This window comes from Ustilago hordei (genome assembly GCF_900519145.1).
Source record: "Ustilago hordei strain Uho2 genome assembly, contig: UHO2_contig_01, whole genome shotgun sequence".
NCBI classification, from domain to species: Eukaryota; Fungi; Basidiomycota; class Ustilaginomycetes; order Ustilaginales; family Ustilaginaceae; genus Ustilago; species Ustilago hordei.
Window position 1 is genome coordinate 20560 of NW_024545270.1, and position 17741 is coordinate 38300.

Here is a 17741-nt window from a genome sequence, read left to right on the forward strand (position 1 = left end):
TGCAGTGAGCATCTCCTCCCTAAGATCCAGTGCTTTCTCCTGCCTGAACTTCTGGACTCAGTTCTGAGACATGCCCTCCATGGCAGCAGCCTGTTCCTGTTCGTATTGCTGCTGGTTTTCCCTTCATTGTATCCTTGCATCTTTGGTAGCCTGCTGATATGCTTCCATCCCTGATGTGGTCTCCAGCACCTCAGCTTCAGATAGAGTTTCTGATGCCTTAAGGTATTCTGCCACCTCATCTGGTTGATCATAACAGCTTGCAAATGTATGTGCAATGATACAAGCCTGGACCATATGTGCAGCTTTCTCGTGGTCCTCTTCTCGATACAGGTTGCCTCGAAATCCCATGAGACATTGGAAGCGGTTCTTGAGGTAGGCAATGCCATGTTCAGCCTTGACACAAATGCAGGAGAGTGAATAGTTGAAGTAGTGGAGATCTCTGCTCTTTGCAACTGCAGTGTTGCTGTACAGTCCAACTGTGTAGCTGGAGTAGCCATAACCAGCATCAACCCAGACAAACTTGCCTTCATCAAGATGCAAACGAGGCTTCGCAACAATACCACTGCCTGAAGCCCAGACTCACACATCATGTGATGACCCAGGATGTCCAACCACTGACTCGACAATGTGCAAGGAATGAGGGAGGAAGACAAGGGCAATGTTGAATGTATAATCACCCTTGTATGAGTAATGCTCGCGAGCATTGAGTGCTGGCTTCCAAGCAAGATTGATGTGTGTACCATCTACCACCAACCATCCTCTAGACCATTCCTCGACTCCACTCTTATCAGCAACCCATGCTTTTGCCTTAGCACACTCATCTTCAGTTGCAAAGGTTACTACCTCACTGTTCAGCTCGTATAGGCCTGCAATAGTCCTATCTGTCCACACATGAACTGAGCCCCAACTGCAACCACAGGCAAATGCAACATCACAAACTCCACCACCATTTCCTGACCATCCAAGCCAATATAGACCAACTGCCACTTGCTGCTGAACACACCGAAAGCTTGATATTGATCTGAAGGCATTGGTTGTGCTGAGTCTGTAAGTGAGAGCTTGGAATGCATCTGGGGTCATGTGAACAGCCCCTCGAAAGAGCTTGCGGTTGATGACAGCATATCGATCAAGCATGTTGATGAGGGGATCCTTTCGTTGCAGCAGTTGAAGGCATTCAACTGTGTATCGAGACTGGCTGATGATGTCGTAAGTCCTGATGAGCATGAATGAGATAGCATGATCAAACATGTCATCATCAGAATCTTCAAGGTCATCATTAGGGTGCCAAGTGGCATCGACATCCATCAGATCAAGTTGCATCTTGGATTCCACCATCAATGAGTGCATGATGGTGGTCTCAATGTCATCCAGGAGGTGCTGTTTGTCGGAAGTGTGCACCATGGTTGAAGTAGAGGGCCAGAAATAGGAGAGGATGATGTGGTCCGAAAGAGAGTCCAAAGCTACAAACACAACACAGCTGAGTTCTGCGCAGCTGGGTTCTGTGCAGCTGATTTCTGCACAACACGCATGCTTGGAACCGGGGCTACACCAATCAGCATCTTGTATGTGGAACAATTCATCACATTGAAGCAATCTACATTTGAGAGATTACACGGAAGACTGGGTATGGGGTATGCTAGTCATACATATTGAGAGCTAGCTTTACAGAGAGCAATGGTACAACAAGTCAGAAACACAGGAACAGAACTTGGAGAACTCAAAAGGAACACCATTCTTGCCAAATGGTCTACTCACGAGCTGAATCACTATTGTCCTGCTGATCCATGGCAAGAACCAGTGGGTCAAGATCAAGATTGCTTTGACTACTTCCAGCAATGTTGCCAAAGGGTAGATTAGGGTTCATCATCTGCACCATCTCCATGAGCCAACCACGCTCTTCAGTTTGCATGTGCTCTTGTCTCTCACTTTCTTCCCTGGCAAATTGAATGCACATTTCCTCCCTCTTCGTGCATTCCTCCTCAACCTTGATTTGTGCCTGAAGCATGTCTTGGGTGCAGGCCTGCACAATTTCCGACAGCTCTTCTCGCTTGCTCTTGGAAGTGAAGGGTCGAGACTTCTTGGGTGTTGTACCTGTGGCTGGAGAATGGTAAACAGAGTCACCATCACCATCATCCACTTCATCAGCCTCAAAAGCGGTGCTGGATGAGCACTGGTGGGTTGGAGTGTCTATAGGGGTAATGGTGAAGGGGGTGGGGCCAATCAAAGACGGGTTGGATGAGGAAGAGAAGGGTGAGCAGGATGAAGATGAAGCAGCAGCTGGGGTGGCTGCAACCGAAGAAGAAAAAGATGAGATAACTCTTGCTCCAATGGGATCATTTTGCAACTCCTCAAGAATGGATTCCATGCCAGGAATGTTGCGTCACTGAGGGTAGTGAGCATCACTGGCATCATCCATGTTCACATCAGCATCAACCGAGTTATTCTGAGAGGAGGCAGGGGTGGCATCATATGGGTGACCAGTGAGAAGAACAACTGGACCAGTCTGTGCACAGTTGGTCATCATCTTGTGCCAGTGCTCAAACCAAGGGCGGCTTCGAGCAATCGATTCACATGTGGCATAGTCCTGCAAGTTGATAAAGAAGCATAGACAGAGATATAAAGTATAAGAATGTTGGCACACTTAACATGAATCAACTAAGTTGTACTTACCGAGCTGTTGTGATCCATGTCTTGAAGAAGTACTCCAGCACCGGTCTGCTGCAAGATGGTCTTCTTGATGTTGTTGTATTGTTCAGTGAGCCAGCAAATCTTAGTCTTTACTCAACCAGCACCACCAACAGTAGACTCGTCTGGGAACAGCTCCTGCCATATCTGCCTGCAGATAACATCTTTGTTTGTCTTCAGACCCTTTTCCTGTTCTGCAGTCAAACATCCTGGCAATAGAACATGTTGGTAATGATCATTATTGTAGATGATATCAATGAGGTTATTTATGTCACTAGGTGACCAATTGAAGTAGGCAATACAATCTGTTTTGTTGAACCTGCTGCCACAAGTACTGGCTTGATGTCTGCAAGTTGCAGAGATTCGAGTTGGCTGGGTAGAGGTTTGGCGAGGCAAAGAACTGGCAGATGTGGTGGTGTTGGAACCAGAAGGAGTGGAGGAGGACAAAGGGGAAGCAGGAGAGGTTGCTGGCTGAGTCGACTCAGCCCCAGCCAAGTGCTGGAAGTTGCAGAAGGGTGGCACTGATGAGAGCAATCAAGGTTGGACTGAGCTGACATTATTGTGTTGTGCTGCGAAGCAGTTGAAGACTGCTCTGATGCTGGAGCCAATCCAGAGGCTCGCTGCAAAGCTGTGAATAGTGTAATGTTGTTGATATGGTTGTGAGGGGATGGCATGTCCATGTCCTGGCACTGACAGGGAGGAAATGCTACTGGAGATGGTGATAGAAGTGAAGCAAGGACAGATGTAACTCAAAGCATGAGAAAGTGTAGACAGTGTAGAAAGTGGAGGTCAAGGGTTGTGCGCAGAATTGTGTTAGAATCACATGATATCAGCACATGACAAAAACTCCTGCTGAAAACTCAAATATTCAGAAACCCAGGCTCACAGCAAAAATAAGTAGGGGTTTTCAAAACTTCTGAGCTTTTCTTTCCTGGCAGAGCTTACTTAAGCAGTGAGCTTTCAAAATCCAAAAAAACCATGAAAACTCAGAGTTTTGAAAACTCAGAGAAAACTGAAACCCCCTACTGCTGTTTTGGAACAGAAATGTGTATACTCAATTGACTGAAATGAGAGTGTGGTGAGGGCCTCGAGCCCCCCGCTAGATATATATACAATTGTGCGGCACATGCCGAAAGTGGGAGCACTGCTACTTCATGATCCATCTTGACAAGGAGCGGGACTGTGTTGTACCCGATCTCCGTGTAGATCTTCTCCTCCGTGTCCCGATTACCTTTATGTCAGCACGTATCATCATATTGGATTGTTTCCCTCGGCAACATCCAATCGCCAGCCTCGCTCACTCGGGTTTAACGCGTTCCCCGGATCGATTGTCGGACATCAAGACACCGGTCAGTAAACAGCCGGTGTAACCTCACTATAGCATTCACTCATGTTTTCGACCTCACCATGCTAGACATGATATATGCATACGAAGAACATTGATAAGTATATAAACAGTCGCACCGTCCTGTAGATACCACGCATCATTATCGCAATCGAAAGCTGTGATCATCGACCTTGACGCACGATTTGATTGACTCAGAACGAGGCTCTTCAACTCTTCAACTCTTCCCCCCACACGTGCCGTACGTCGAGGAGACAAGGGTTGTGACCTTCTTCGGTGTCTAGCCGCGGCTACGCTTGACCGTTGGCAAGGATATTAAGATAAGAAAGGATGCCGATCGACATGCTCGACCCTGTCCGTATTGGTTGTGCAAGAAGGGATCTTTAGAAAGCGACAGGGAGCTGAGCATGTCTGCGAAGTGGGTCAAGCTTGGCCAAGGTGAACGGCACAGCACTTTGGGACTTGTTGAGCTCACTCTTTTGCTTTGAGCTATTTGACTCGGCGATGTCGTTCATCGTGCTTCTGTGCAGGCTGTGTCGAGTCGGATAGATCGACAGGGGAGGCTTGAGTCGAGTGAGACCAGGGACTTTGTTGCAAGCCACAAACCACAAGGCGTCCAAGGAGCCTTTGCTCAACACCTCCATCAGAGTCGACGCACCACGTGAGTTGCCTCACTCATACTTCATCTCTATCGAGGCATTGTTCCATCAGCCCGCCATCATTCATCAAGCGCCTATCGCGCTAACTATCATTCCCGCTTTGGTTCAACCTTGTGCCACAGAGAATTGCCAATCGACATCCGTATCGGCCATTTCACATTGGCCAGCAGACGAGATGAGCCAGAAAAGCATAGACCCAAGACGCCGATCTAGCCGTCTGCACGACATGCGGTAACGAATACTCTTCCCAACAGGGCCCACCTGAAGTGTCCTGTTTGCTATGGTGGGTACAACACTTCATGTGGCTTACTTGTGCTCAGCCAGGGGTTGCAGTTACAGTTTTCGTCAGGCATCGTCGCTCTCGCTAACCCATCCTGGCATTCTTGATCATTGTCTCGACAGATGACCGGCAGTATCCTTGCCCAACAGGTCAGGCGTATAGCTCACAGCGTCAACTTCTGCCCAAGATTACTTTTCACTTCGTTCCTGAAGAGTCGGACGATCGCATTTTAGGCCTCAAGCTTTATCCTCCTGTTGCTATCGGTCAAACTGCCATCCTACTCCTGACAAGATAGGGTGCTGTCATCTGGCACTGCTGCGGCTTGGTTTCAGTGGAGCTTGTACAGCAAGTTTGCAAGCTTAGTCCCACCGGCAAAGTCGCCGCAATCTTCATTTCCCATCCTCACTTGTTCAGCACGAGTCTCAGTTGGGCAAAGATGCTCGACTGCAACGTCTTCATTTCTCGACTCGACCGTCAATGGTATCAGCGTGGTCTCGACTCCAACTCATCCGCATCCCGACCTTGCCGCCCGCAAGCAATACGTCATTGAGATTCAAGAGGATCGCTCCATCCCCCCACAAATTGCCTCGGTTACACTTATCCGATGCGGAGGTCATTTCCCTGGCTCTAAGGCACTTGACTGGGACCGTGATGCGGAGAGCCAGTTGTGCCCGGATGCCAAAGGCGTCGCCGTCTTCTGCGCTGATACGTTGATGGTGATGCCAGACGGTAAGAGGTTGAGCTTTGCATACAGCTTTCCCAACAACAACATCCCACTTGCCCTCTCACCATGTCGAGAAAATCTGGATGCAGATGCGTCCATTTCAATGGTCAGCCACTTTCCGAGGCTGGTCGGCTCGTCAGATCCTCTCCGACTCTCGATCTAGGATTCTTGGCTCTGCTGGATACTACATCAAGATGGAAGGTCATCCAGTCGATACCTTCAAGCAACTAAGAGTATCCTTGCCAGGGCCATCATCAAGCTACTGCCGCTCTCATACAACCTCTGCAGCGACACCCAGAGCGTAACCTTATTCTCCAAGGTCCTGAGCTTCCTCTCGTCTCTCTTTCTCTCGGCCTGAAGGCTTTGTGCGCAGCAGGACTCGACCTGGACGCCCATCACACCTTGCTCCTCCGCCCACATCGTTGCATCACGAAGCAGAAACTGCTCCATTCATGGCGCGTAGCGCGATATGAAATCCTTACCTCGTCCATTCGATCTCGACGACGCCTCCTTGTAGCCCCACAGCCCCGGCATTGCCTTGCATACAGGCTCGGGTGCCTTCGCCGGTGGCGTGATATGCCAGCCAAACACGAGAGCCGCAGTGTGCTGCTGAAGCGAGCGCGCCAAGTGCGCCTCTCTCTTTCGATGATAGCTCCTCTGGTGGGCCAAATGACCCTGGTGGGGTCGTAAAGTCTAGAGCCTGTCTCTCCTCTTACACGCTCACATTGGTCCCGCCCCCCACCATCAGCTCCACACGTCCCATTCTTGTTTAAATGGCACCCTTCTCCATCGATCCTACTTTCGCTGTCCCACATTCAGGGACCGATTCCATCTCGAACTGATCCGACCCCGGGTCATCGTCAGGCTGCTCAGCTCCATCATGCCTGCCTTTCGTGGACACGACTCCGCTCGCAAATTTCACTGTGATGTACCAGGATGCTCAGCCTCATTCGTCAAGCGTGCACACTTGCGCCGACACGAGATGACGCACACCCGGCGACGTGACTTCCACTGTCCTGGCTGCAACAGAGCCTTCTCTCGCAACGATAGCATGGCCCGTCACCTTCGTCGTAAGCATCCACACCTATATCACTCGCATGAGACTGCTTCCGCAGGTACGACGGGCGTAGAACGCGTTTTCACTGGATGCACCAACAGTACCACCGGCGCTTCAACCACGGGAGATACCTTTCCTTCACCAACAGAGTATAGCACACTCTCTTTGCGATCGCCTTTCGACCACAGCAACAGTAGCAATACACAGCATTATCGAGCTGGTGATGCTGCCACCCTTCACCATTCGCTCGGACGGCTTGCAGCATCACCTGACGCAAGCTATCGTGGTGCTACTCATCACTCGCAGGTATCAGTCGACTGGCGCGGCCCCAGCACCTCGCGTCTTCCGGAACCACAGGCACAACATTCTGCTGCCTATTTGCCTCAGGTATGTTTCAGTCGCACCCGCCTTTGAACTGTATCATTGCATCTCACTGACCACCTTTGACCTTTTCATGCCCGCAGAATGATGGACTGCCTGCATATCAAGGCCGATTTGACTACGCAGTTAAGGTAGAGTCGGACGATCAAGACCGCATCGGTTCTCAAGCCTTCTTCTCGAACCCTGCGCCAGCTTTCGACGACACCGACCGCAGCTTTCCGCCAAGAAGGCACTTCAACGAGCATGAGACCTCTTATAGGACCGATTGGATGCAGCAGTACGCCCAACCCCACCACCAAGGTGGTTTTGGGGCAAGAATCAATTTACCAGCTGTTTCCACATCGCCCTACCAGTGGGAGCGACAAGCTGATGGAATGTCCTACCCTCATCCTAGCGCTTCAGGAGGCTGGATGGCTTCACAACCCTCACCCATGGGGCCCACCGTTCAGTTCGCTGAGCACGGCCAACGCGAACCTGCTCGTTGGATGCAACCAGGCGCAGGCTATCCTCAAGCAGCCTTACCGTCTGGCGCATCTCCATCCATTCCATCTATGCAGTCTGGAATAGATGAGAACACCGGTGCCGACCTCCTCCAATCCGAATTCTTTGTCGGAGCGATGCGACCAAAGTGCGAAGACGCCGGCTGGACCAATCTGGATCCTTGTGTGCTCACAGCACAGCCATCAGAGCGTGTGCGTGTCGAGTCAGCGCCCGAGTCGTCATCACAGCAATTTTTGAAATCGTTTGCACCTCCCGCACCGGGCCTCTCGCCGTCCGGTGGCTCCACCGAGGCTGCCGACTCATACTTTGCCGTCGACTTCCGAGCCTTGTGCGATCAAGTTGCACCTTCCGAGCCCCCGGATGCAGGCCAGATGGAGCAGATCTTGGCCGATCTTGGCATTGATTTTGCTGCAAATCAATCAGCCACAGTCGACGCTTCGCAGACCTTCTCTTCGCATGAAGCCTTTGCAAAGCCTCTCCCTTCATCAGCAGGAGCAGCCCCGTCAGTTCCGTCACAGGGAGCAATGCCAGCACCTTGGACGTCCGATCGACTCGCTCCATCTTCCACCAGCATGCATATTCATCCCATGTCTCAAGCACAGTCATCGCAGAATTCGTTCTACCTTCCCTCACTTACCGCCTCGCAGACCGAATACCTTGGTCCCAGTGCAACGTCTCACAGACGAACCATGGATCGTGTCTTCAGCTCTGCCTCGATGTCTTTCGAGTCCGGCTCACAAACTCGCGATCATCATCATGAGACGCAGAGCCTTCAAGGCGATGTCGGTGGAAACCATGGCAAGTCGATCTCATTCTCGATTGCAGACGCTGGGTCACAGGAGGTCACCACGGGAGATGCCGACGCAGAAACAAACGCAAATTTCTACAAGCCTCATGACTCGTCTCCTCCGCACAGGGCTGCTCGGGATGAAGAAGGCGGCTGGAAAGTTGCTCGCATCGCAGAGTCTCCGCATCAGTCTGCTCAAGCGTCTGCTTTGCCTCGGCCGGCCTCTGCACAGGGAACGAAGCAGAAGGACGCCTCGAAGAAAGACGGCTGTGAAGAAGCAATGCTGGTCGACAGTGCGGCATCGATTGTGATGGGTCCACCGCAAGCGGCTATAGATCAGTCCGGCGCCTCGAATGAGAAGGCCGAGATGGACATCGACGTGCCACCTCTGCCAGAGGATAGCCGGCAACGCAACAGCTCAGCTTCGATCGCTAGCTCAGCTGTCAGTGGTGATCAGTTGCAGCTCGTGGTAGAGCGGTTTCGAGCCTTTGCACAGCTGTGTCAGGACCACATGCACCCATCGGCCGCCATGCTCGAAAGCCTCGCACCGTTGATTCCAAAGGTGATCCACAGCGACGTGCCCGTCTTTCATCCCAGGATGATTGGCTCACAAAAAGCTCACAGCCCAGAAGAGGTGTATGCGCTTTTTTCTCTTGCATCGCTTCGAAGCAACGAGCCGCACCTCAGGGAGGAAGGTGACCGGCTTATTTGCTTCCTCTACGGTCTGGTGATGCTTTCGTACAAGCACACTCTCCATTCGGGTGGCGCATTGCATTCGTTCCTCAATTGCTTGCTTCTGGTCGGCGTACACGGCATGCGACAATCGAATCCCGATCTTTGGCTGAGGTTTGAAGAGAACCGCGAGTCTATTCTCTTGGACGTGCTCAAGGCGGAGACGCGGAACGCAGAATTGGATCAGAGCTTGGATCGAATCGACACGGCCGGACTTCAGGAGTTGCCCGAGGAAGAGCTCTTCGAGCTATGGTCTCGCTGGTATGATCATGAGAGCCGCAAACGATCCAGAATCTATGGAGCTATCGTAGATTCGCAATCCTCAAGCTACTTCTCGCCACTCAAGGTCAGATTGTCGTCTCGCTCAGATGGTCCTCGCTGCCAATTTCTGTTTGCGCATGTCTACGAGCCCTGTCCTGACGCCGTGTTTCTCGCCTGGCCGCCCAAAGTCTGGGCCACGCGCTTGGCCGGCAGTGCTTCGTTACCTTCATCTAAAGGGGCCGACATGGCCTTTCGCGACGGGCAACCTATCTCCATCGCCACATGTCTTACGGAGCAATTGCTAAAACCGCACGTCGCTCATCTGTATGAGCCCAAGACATATCCGCGCTTCCGTTCATCGTTCGATTTTGGCTCACAAAACCGCGCAGCAACCACCTTCAAGCCTTTCCGCCCCCTCAGCGACCAACAGAACCAGGATCGAATCGCGAGACCGACGCCTTTCGTCGAAGGTGCCGATAGTTCAACTGCATCAGAATTCTCGAGCCGGCCACAATCGCAGGCCGAGGATTCAGAGAGCAATGCTGCTGAGCCAGAGACTCGCACCGTGTCTCAGTTGCACATGTTGGCGTTGCTCGAATCCGTGCATGGTGCATGGATGACCGACAGTGGTTGGTATCAGACCCCGGCGTGGGGCGCTGCAGCTTTGCCCGAGCAACTGGCCATTGACGATAACGAATTTGACGTCGAGACCGCAAGCCTGGCAGACCTACCTGGATGGCGTATTGGACGCACTTTGCATGCCACTCAAGTAGCCCATGCTTTAATGAACTGGTCCGAAATGTTCAGTGGCGGAAACGATGTATGTCGGAGAAGTGGCGCGGCCGCTTCGAAGCTTGGACTCAAAATCACCGACGACGCCTATCAAGCAACGATCCGATGGCAAGCAACCTTCCTCTCCCTTTGTGTTCCTCTGCACTCGCTATGCTTCTACCTCGACGCACGCAAGCGCGCCGTCGCTACGGATAAAGATCGACGCCAGAGGATCTCGTTCTTGCTCCGGAAATGGGTCGATTCTCCCTACTGCAGAAGAGCGCTGGTCCACGCCGGTACGATCTTGACGCTACTCTGTGCGGCAAAGAAAGGCTCTGCTACCGAAAGGCTCGGTCCTGCTTCGGCTCATGCAGTGTTCATGTCGCTGCTGATCTTGGTAGGTACAAGCAAGCTATTGAACGAAGAGGGTGTGCCTCCAAGGCAGGTCGCCGAAAATTCCGCATCGCGGTGCGAAGAGCTGGTGCCAATCCGTCAAGTCTGGACGAGCTTACTCGGCGTGGGTCAAGGAAGCGGATCAGAGCCCAATGGGGGCAAGGATACCACGCTAAATGACAGAGTCAAGGACGGCGTCAAGCAAGACGACGGGCTCGATACTGAAGAAGATTGGATGCGAGTGCGATTCTGGCATCGCAAATTCCAATATCTTGGTCTTGCAGGAATCTATCGCGAGCGGGAAGCAAGCTGTGAGGTATATTCGGACTGGCGAGGATCCATATCGGCGGGTAACGGCGGCGCCGAAGGATTGCCGTCGATAGGAGGGCTGCGAGCTGCACATCTAAGACCAAGATGGTCCAGTCTTATCGGAGAAGTACGATGGCCTGGACCTCGACGCGAGACAATTCACGCGCAGCGCAACTCGGTCGAGGATAGCCGGCAATCCTCACAAGGCCAGCTTGCAGGTCTGCAGCCCAATGGTACTCGCAACTTGCCACGGCTGCAGCTACGACCTGCCACGAACAGCACAAATGCCTTGCAGGAGACAAGGCGATGGATCTTGCAAGGAGCCACGCACAACGCAACATTCTGTGGTACGCTGCTTTGGCGCGCAGAGGCAGTGAATAGTTACGATAAAGCGGCATCGAAGGTGCTAAGTCGGGAGCAGCTTCGCTCGCTGGTGATCTGGGTGCGTGGCGACAATCCTGCCTGGTGCTACAGCCAAGAGTACACGAGCCTCCTTTTGGGAGCGCTGCAAGAGCCGCATGCTGACCATTCCAGCACGTCGGCGAATGGCGAGAGTCAAGCTGCGCAGAAGAGCAGCTGATGACAAGCGATCCATGTTACACTAGCTACACGAAAAGATGATCATGCTCCATCCTTGTCTGCCGCCTGTTATTGCGGAACGTGCTGTTGAGGAATGTACAAGCGAAGAGCGGCGAAAACGGATAGCAATTGCAAATGATATGTAGAGTAACTAAGTACAAAGCAATGAGAGGCATATATACCTCTCCCGATGACCAGTGTGTGCGTGTGTGGAATGAAGCGATGCAGAACGTTGCGTGATAGCACAATAGGAACAGGAGGGTGTTGACATAGATCTGAGCAACGGTGGTGGGTGATGATGAGTAACGATGGTGAGCAAGGTTGGCGGAAATGTTACAGCGAAATTGAGGTCATGTAATTTCACTTGTTTGGGTGAAGTTGTTGTTGAGGAATGCACGGTCAGCGAGCGATAGGGCAGATCGTAATCGTTGGCCTCCAGGAGAACTAAGTACAAAGTGATATCAGGAGTATATGTGCTTCTACGGTCGGTCTATGTGTGCGTGAGTAGATGAGGTGACACGTATGACTGCGTGCCATTGTTGAATGAGATAGGGGTCGTTGGTGGGCGATGACGAGCGTTGGTGGGTGTTGACAGGTGGCGACGCTGAGCGAGGTTTGCGGATATGTTAGAGTATGATTATGCAGTCATGTGATTTCACTGTTGTGTGTCTGTGAGGAGACGTGGATCGAAGATCTCCTTCGCGAAAAGTAACCGTTCCCGATCTCGATTTATCTCGACCGATCTCAACCGATCTCGGAACTGCAAGGGAAAGCGGTTTTTTCCGACACTACAGAAAAATTTGAGATTTTTGGAAGAAAGGGTTGCAGCCGAGCTTTGAAAACAACAAAAAACGTACAGCAGACCGCAGAACAGCTCAGCCAGAGGATGCTTACCCGATCGCGAAGAGAGCAGACACGTTTGAACACCACAACCTTGACCAACACTGCTCCTAATCGTCATCTCAGCTTCGTCTCTCCTATCATCATCATCATCATCCAACTCGCTGCAGCGTCGCGCTAGCAGGTCTTAGCTCGACCCTCCTATAACATCATGGTGGCCATTCCACGAGTTGTCGCCGCTCGTTCGTTGGCTCGACAGCTGGCCAGGCAGAACTTGCGAACCACTGCACTACCTAATGCCTCTGTTCGCATCGCTGTTGCTGCTGCGCCCTTTAGCCGCACACCGACATCATTCCGCAATTTCAGCATCTCAACTCGCCGTAGCGCAGCAGCTGCGGCTGCCGTCAAGGCTCCTCCAGCACACGATGCCACCGCCCAGGCAGCACACGACGGCTCACATCAACCCATGGCCAATCTCACCGAGGCCGATCTTGGTCGTCTTGTTCGACAGCGCAATGTCGGCATCTCAGCACATATCGACAGTGGTAAGACCACGTTGACAGAACGTGTTCTCTTCTACACTGGTCGAATCAAAGATATCCACGAGGTCAGGGGAAGGGACGCCGTTGGTGCCAAGATGGATCACATGGAGCTCGAGCGCGAAAAGGGAATCACTATTCAGAGTGCTGCTACTTACTGCAGCTGGAAGGCTACTCCACCTACTGAGAAGGCCAGTGTCAGTGGTGATGCCGCTGACGTCGACAGCAAGGATTTGATGGCAAAGAAGGAGGACTTTCACATCAACATTATCGACACCCCAGGCCACGTAGACTTCACAATCGAAGTCGAGCGTGCGTTGCGAGTTCTTGATGGTGCCGTCCTTGTACTTTGTGCTGTCTCCGGTGTTCAGTCACAGACCATCACCGTAGATCGACAGATGCGACGATACTCGGTTCCCCGTATCAGCTTTATCAACAAGATGGACCGTGCCGGTGCCAACCCGTGGCGTGTCATTGGTCAGATCCGCAACAAGCTCAAGATGCCGGCTGCTGCTGTCCAGGTCCCTATCGGTGCTGAGGACGACTTCAACGGTGTCATTGACCTCATTCGATGGAAGGCCGTCTACAACGAGGGTCCTAAGGGTATCGAAATCCGAGAGACCGACGAGATCCCAGCAGAGTACCTCGAGCTTGCAAAGGAGAAGCGTGCCGAGCTCATCGAGCAGCTCGCCGAGGTCGACGACGAGATGACCGAGATCTTTATCGAAGAGCGTGAGCCTACCATCGAGGAGCTTGCTGCTGCCATCCGCCGCACAACCATCCAGTGCAAGTTCTCGCCCGTCTTCCTTGGCTCTGCTATCAAGAACAAGGGTGTCCAGGCCATGCTCGACGGTGTTTGCTCCTATCTTCCCAACCCTGCCGAGGTTCCCGCTACTGCTATGGATATGAGCGCTTCCGCCACCAAGAAGGCTGCCGAGAAGGCTGCCAAGGCCGCTGGCGAGGACGAAGAGGCTGCTGCTGAAGCTCGCAAGAACGCCGCACCACCTGTTCTGCCCCTCTCGCCCGCCTCCGAGGCACCGCTGGTCGGTCTCGCTTTCAAGCTGGAAGAAGGCAAGTACGGCCAGCTGACGTATATGCGCGTCTACCAGGGCACCCTGAAGCGTGGCAATCTCATCTTCAACGCTCGTACAGGCAAGAAGGTCAAGGTGCCCCGATTGGTACGCATGCACTCGAACGACATGGAAGACGTTGACGAGATCGGAGCTGGTGAGATCTGCGCCATGTTTGGTGTCGAATGCTCGTCTGGCGATACTTTCACTGACGGAACCACTCAGCTCAGCATGACAAGCATGTTCGTTCCCGAGCCCGTCATCTCGCTTGCCATCACACCCGAGGGTAAGGAGTCGCAAAACTTCTCTCGTGCACTCAACCGATTCCAGAAGGAGGACCCCACTTTCCGTGTCCATGTTGACAAGGAGTCCAACGAGACCATCATCTCCGGTATGGGTGAGCTGCACCTCGAAATCTACGTTGAGCGAATGCGACGAGAATACAACGTGCCCTGCACCACAGGCAAGCCTCGCGTTGCTTTCCGCGAAACCGTCGAGAAGAAAGCGTCATTTGCCTACACACACAAGAAGCAGACTGGTGGTGCTGGTCAGTTCGGTCGAGTCATGGGTTACATCGAGCCCATGGAGGTCGATCCCGAGACTGGTGTCGACACTGCTTTCGAGAACCGCGTCGTCGGTGGATCTATCCCCAACGGGTACATTGCTGCTTGTGAAAAGGGATTCTACGATGCTCTCGAGAAAGGTGCTCTCTCAGGTCACGCCGTCACTGGTGTCCGCTTCGTTTTGGAGGATGGTGCTGCGCATAGTGTCGATTCGTCCGAACTTGCTTTCCGTCTCGCCACTGCTGGTGCCTTCCGCGAGGCCTACCAGAAGGCCAACGCTGTCATTCTCGAGCCAAAGATGACGGTCGAAGTCGTTGCACCCATCGAATTCCAGGGAGCTGTCATTGGCGCACTCAATCAGAGGAAGGGTACCATTTCCGACACCGAGATCAGGGAAGACGAGTTCACGCTCACTGCTGAAGTTTCGCTCAACGACATGTTCGGCTACAGTTCGCAGCTTCGTGGCTTGACGCAGGGTAAGGGTGAATTCTCGATGGAGTACAAGTGCCACACGCCCGTCATGATGAACATTCAAAAGGAGATGCAGGAGGCTTACCGCAAGAAGCAGACCGAGAAGAAGTAAGAGGCTCGCCTCCAAACTAGGATTCAATTTTGTTCGTTTGTTTTTGTACTCGTGTTTTCGCATAGACTTGATTCGTTCACCACAACTCACTCTTGTTTGCGTTTGGAGATCAGACTGTGCGCTTCCTTTGACTGTGTCGATGCTGAGTTTCAGGGTGACAGCGCATGATCCGACGGCTTGCAAGCAGAACTCATTCGCGCACAGTAAATTCACACAATGGTTTGGCTTGGGAGAGAATCTCGGAACGTTTTGCCGAGATTGGCAAAGAGAATAGAACAGTAGCCGGCAAGACTCGACTTGTCATCAAAAGAATGTATAAAAGAACAGTAAGATGCGAGACGAAAAATAAAAATAAAAAAGGGGGTGGCGACAGAATCGGCGCCGGGCGGCCAATGAGAATGCTGGAAAGTGTCCATGGATGACGATGACATGAGTTTCAGAACTATACCGCGGGGTTAGGACCTGGGAATTTGGATGGAGGATTTGTGCAGCCGTCAGGGTAGAGCCTATTCCTGGGCCAGTTTTGCTGGTATCCGCCCTGTTTGGCTGTTCCACCCCAGATGGTCAAGTTGGGGTTGGTATAAGCTTCAATGTGACGGTTGATGTAGTCTTGGGTGGGGAAGTCTTCGGGATCACATCCGATATTTGTTTGACCTTCTGGCTGGTAGACTCGAACGTAATCGATGAGCATCTTGCCTGGGAATCGTAGATGTTCCCAATCGATGAAGCCGAACCCAGACGAGATGGCCAGGTTGATGAGGATGTACATGGGCTCTTGTGGCACTGGTCTGCGATCGATGCCGACGCGTGGATCAGCTGCAAGAGCGCCCGAGTAGAGCGACCATGAGCGTCGGCCGTTGTTGATCCAGTGGATGTAGCCGTCATAGCCAGGCTTGTATTGGAAACCGTAGACGGAGAAGTCGCCACCGCTGTACTGGTATGCCGTCTGGAGCGTGTCGGCGACACCACTGGCCGACTGCTGCAATACGTTTCCTTGATACTCGTTGAGCTTCACTGTTGGCTGGAAGAATTCGTACTCTGTGCCAGTGGTATTGATGAGTTGGTAGCCGTAGTTTGCAGGCATCCACTGACCGGATTGGGAGACACCGCCTCTGCCATTACCAACCTGTGCTTCGATGACGTCGATTTCAGGTGCTGCACGACCGACAAAGTTGCCGTTCGAGTCCTTTGGTCCCGGGTGGTCCTCGCCCGGACATGTGCAGGCAGAGAGACGTTGACCAGGCTGCCAGCTGATGGATGTGGTGTCGTACTTGTTGTTGAAGACGGTGTCACCACTCCTGAGGGCACCTACAGGGCCGAGGCCATCAGGGTCGGTCTGGTTTCTGAGTGTTCCGATATCGCAAGAGCTGTATGCATATGGCCATGTGCCTTGCGTTGTTGCACCGTAGTTGGCTCTACCAAGGTTGCCCATAGTCCATACTGCTGGCCACCAACCGGAAATGGAGCTGCTTCCGGGAAGTTGGATTCGTGTTTCAATGTATCCACCTGTGAAGCAGAACTGGTTCCAAGTGGTGATTTGACCACTGCGAAAGTTGAGGTTGTTGGTCTCGACCTGATCGGCGGTGATGACCAAGTTGCCGTTGGCGGTGGTGAGGGCTTCGGGACTGTACCACTCGTAATCGCCTGTTGGCCAAGGCCAAAGGTCGACTGCTGTCCAGAAGGGGTCGTCGCCGGGGTAGAAGGATCGACCATCGGTGTTGAACTCGTCACTGAATACGAGCTGCATCTGTTGCGATCCGTCGACGGACATCTTTGAGCGTACTTCTTGCGGGGTGTCCGGGTCAATCAGCGACATTCGCATATTGTGCATGTTTGGCACTTGTCCGGAAGCGTTGGTGCCGCCGAGGTTGAAGCCGCCTTTGTTGGCTTTGCTGCGAGCTAGACCGCCAAACTCGATGAGTGGATAGCCGAGGAAGAGTGTGAGGATGCCAGCAATCAGAATGGACATGGCGGTCAGGTCGAGAACGACTCGAGGGTCAAAGTGACGCTTGATGGGATTCTGGGCCTCGTAGTCGTGCAGTTGGTCATTTTCGATGACAAAATCGTTGAAGGGCATACCCTCTTGTGACTTGGGACCTTGCAAGTCGAGATATGGTGAGTCGGCAGAGCCCTTGGTAGAAGAGTTCTCGTCTGGAGAGCTTGGTGGTGAGATTCGAGAGAGCGGCGGTAAGGAGCTTGCCGCGGCGAAAGAGAGATGGGAGAACGCAGAGCCGCTCTCGAGGCGTTGCTGTGTTTCCGACATGACGACAAGTCGTCTTGAGCGGATTGATCTGTCGGTGATCCGAAAAGCTGATGTGATAGCTACGAGGCAGTCGGATCGGAGATGAGAGCTACGTCGAGGCGACAAAGGAGAATCTTGTTAGAGCAGCCATTTGACGGCGGTGAGAATAGGATATGAGATGATGGTTCGGGGTCAAGCCAAGCTGTTGAGCGAGGATAGTGGACAAGCAGCCTTGGGGAAGCAGCAGAAGGCACAAGGCAGACGGGATGAGAGGAAAAAGTCAGGGTAAGTAGGGAATCGGAAGAGCCGGTGCCAAAGAAGATGCTGCTGCGCAATCACGCAACTGCACTACACCGTCGCTACGAGAAGGAGCGTCGCTAATAGAAGAAGAGGCGATCCCACGATTCACTTGGCCTATCGAGCAAGGCCCAGAAGAAGAA

At 52.7% G+C, this 17741-nt stretch overlaps 4 protein-coding genes across 4 annotated transcripts; 2 read left to right on the forward strand and 2 right to left on the reverse strand.

Annotated features, from left to right (window-relative positions):
• Positions 1–123: 123 nt before the first annotated feature.
• UHO2_00006 (uncharacterized protein) lies at positions 124–2688 on the reverse strand (the record flags this gene model as incomplete). The annotated part of the gene is made up of 6 exons (XM_041556626.1): positions 124–463; positions 584–907; positions 1004–1460; positions 1756–2286; positions 2404–2584; positions 2671–2688. The coding sequence occupies 6 exons, from the start codon at positions 2686–2688 to the stop codon at positions 124–126; spliced, it is 1851 nt and encodes a 616-aa protein (XP_041412560.1).
• A 3885-nt stretch (positions 2689–6573) lies between these two features.
• Positions 6574–11465, forward strand: UHO2_00007 (Cys(2)His(2) zinc finger transcriptional activator; the record flags this gene model as incomplete). Its single annotated transcript, XM_041556627.1, has 2 exons — positions 6574–7137; positions 7215–11465. The coding sequence occupies 2 exons, from the start codon at positions 6574–6576 to the stop codon at positions 11463–11465; spliced, it is 4815 nt and encodes a 1604-aa protein (XP_041412561.1).
• A 1050-nt stretch (positions 11466–12515) lies between these two features.
• Positions 12516–15059, forward strand: UHO2_00008 (putative MEF1 - translation elongation factor G, mitochondrial; the record flags this gene model as incomplete). Its single annotated transcript, XM_041556628.1, has 1 exon — positions 12516–15059. The coding sequence occupies one exon, from the start codon at positions 12516–12518 to the stop codon at positions 15057–15059; it is 2544 nt and encodes an 847-aa protein (XP_041412562.1).
• A 442-nt stretch (positions 15060–15501) lies between these two features.
• Positions 15502–17322, reverse strand: UHO2_00009 (uncharacterized protein; the record flags this gene model as incomplete). The annotated part of the gene is made up of 1 exon (XM_041556629.1): positions 15502–17322. One exon carries the CDS (start codon positions 17320–17322, stop codon positions 15502–15504), a length of 1821 nt encoding a protein of 606 aa, XP_041412563.1.
• Positions 17323–17741: the final 419 nt, after the last annotated feature.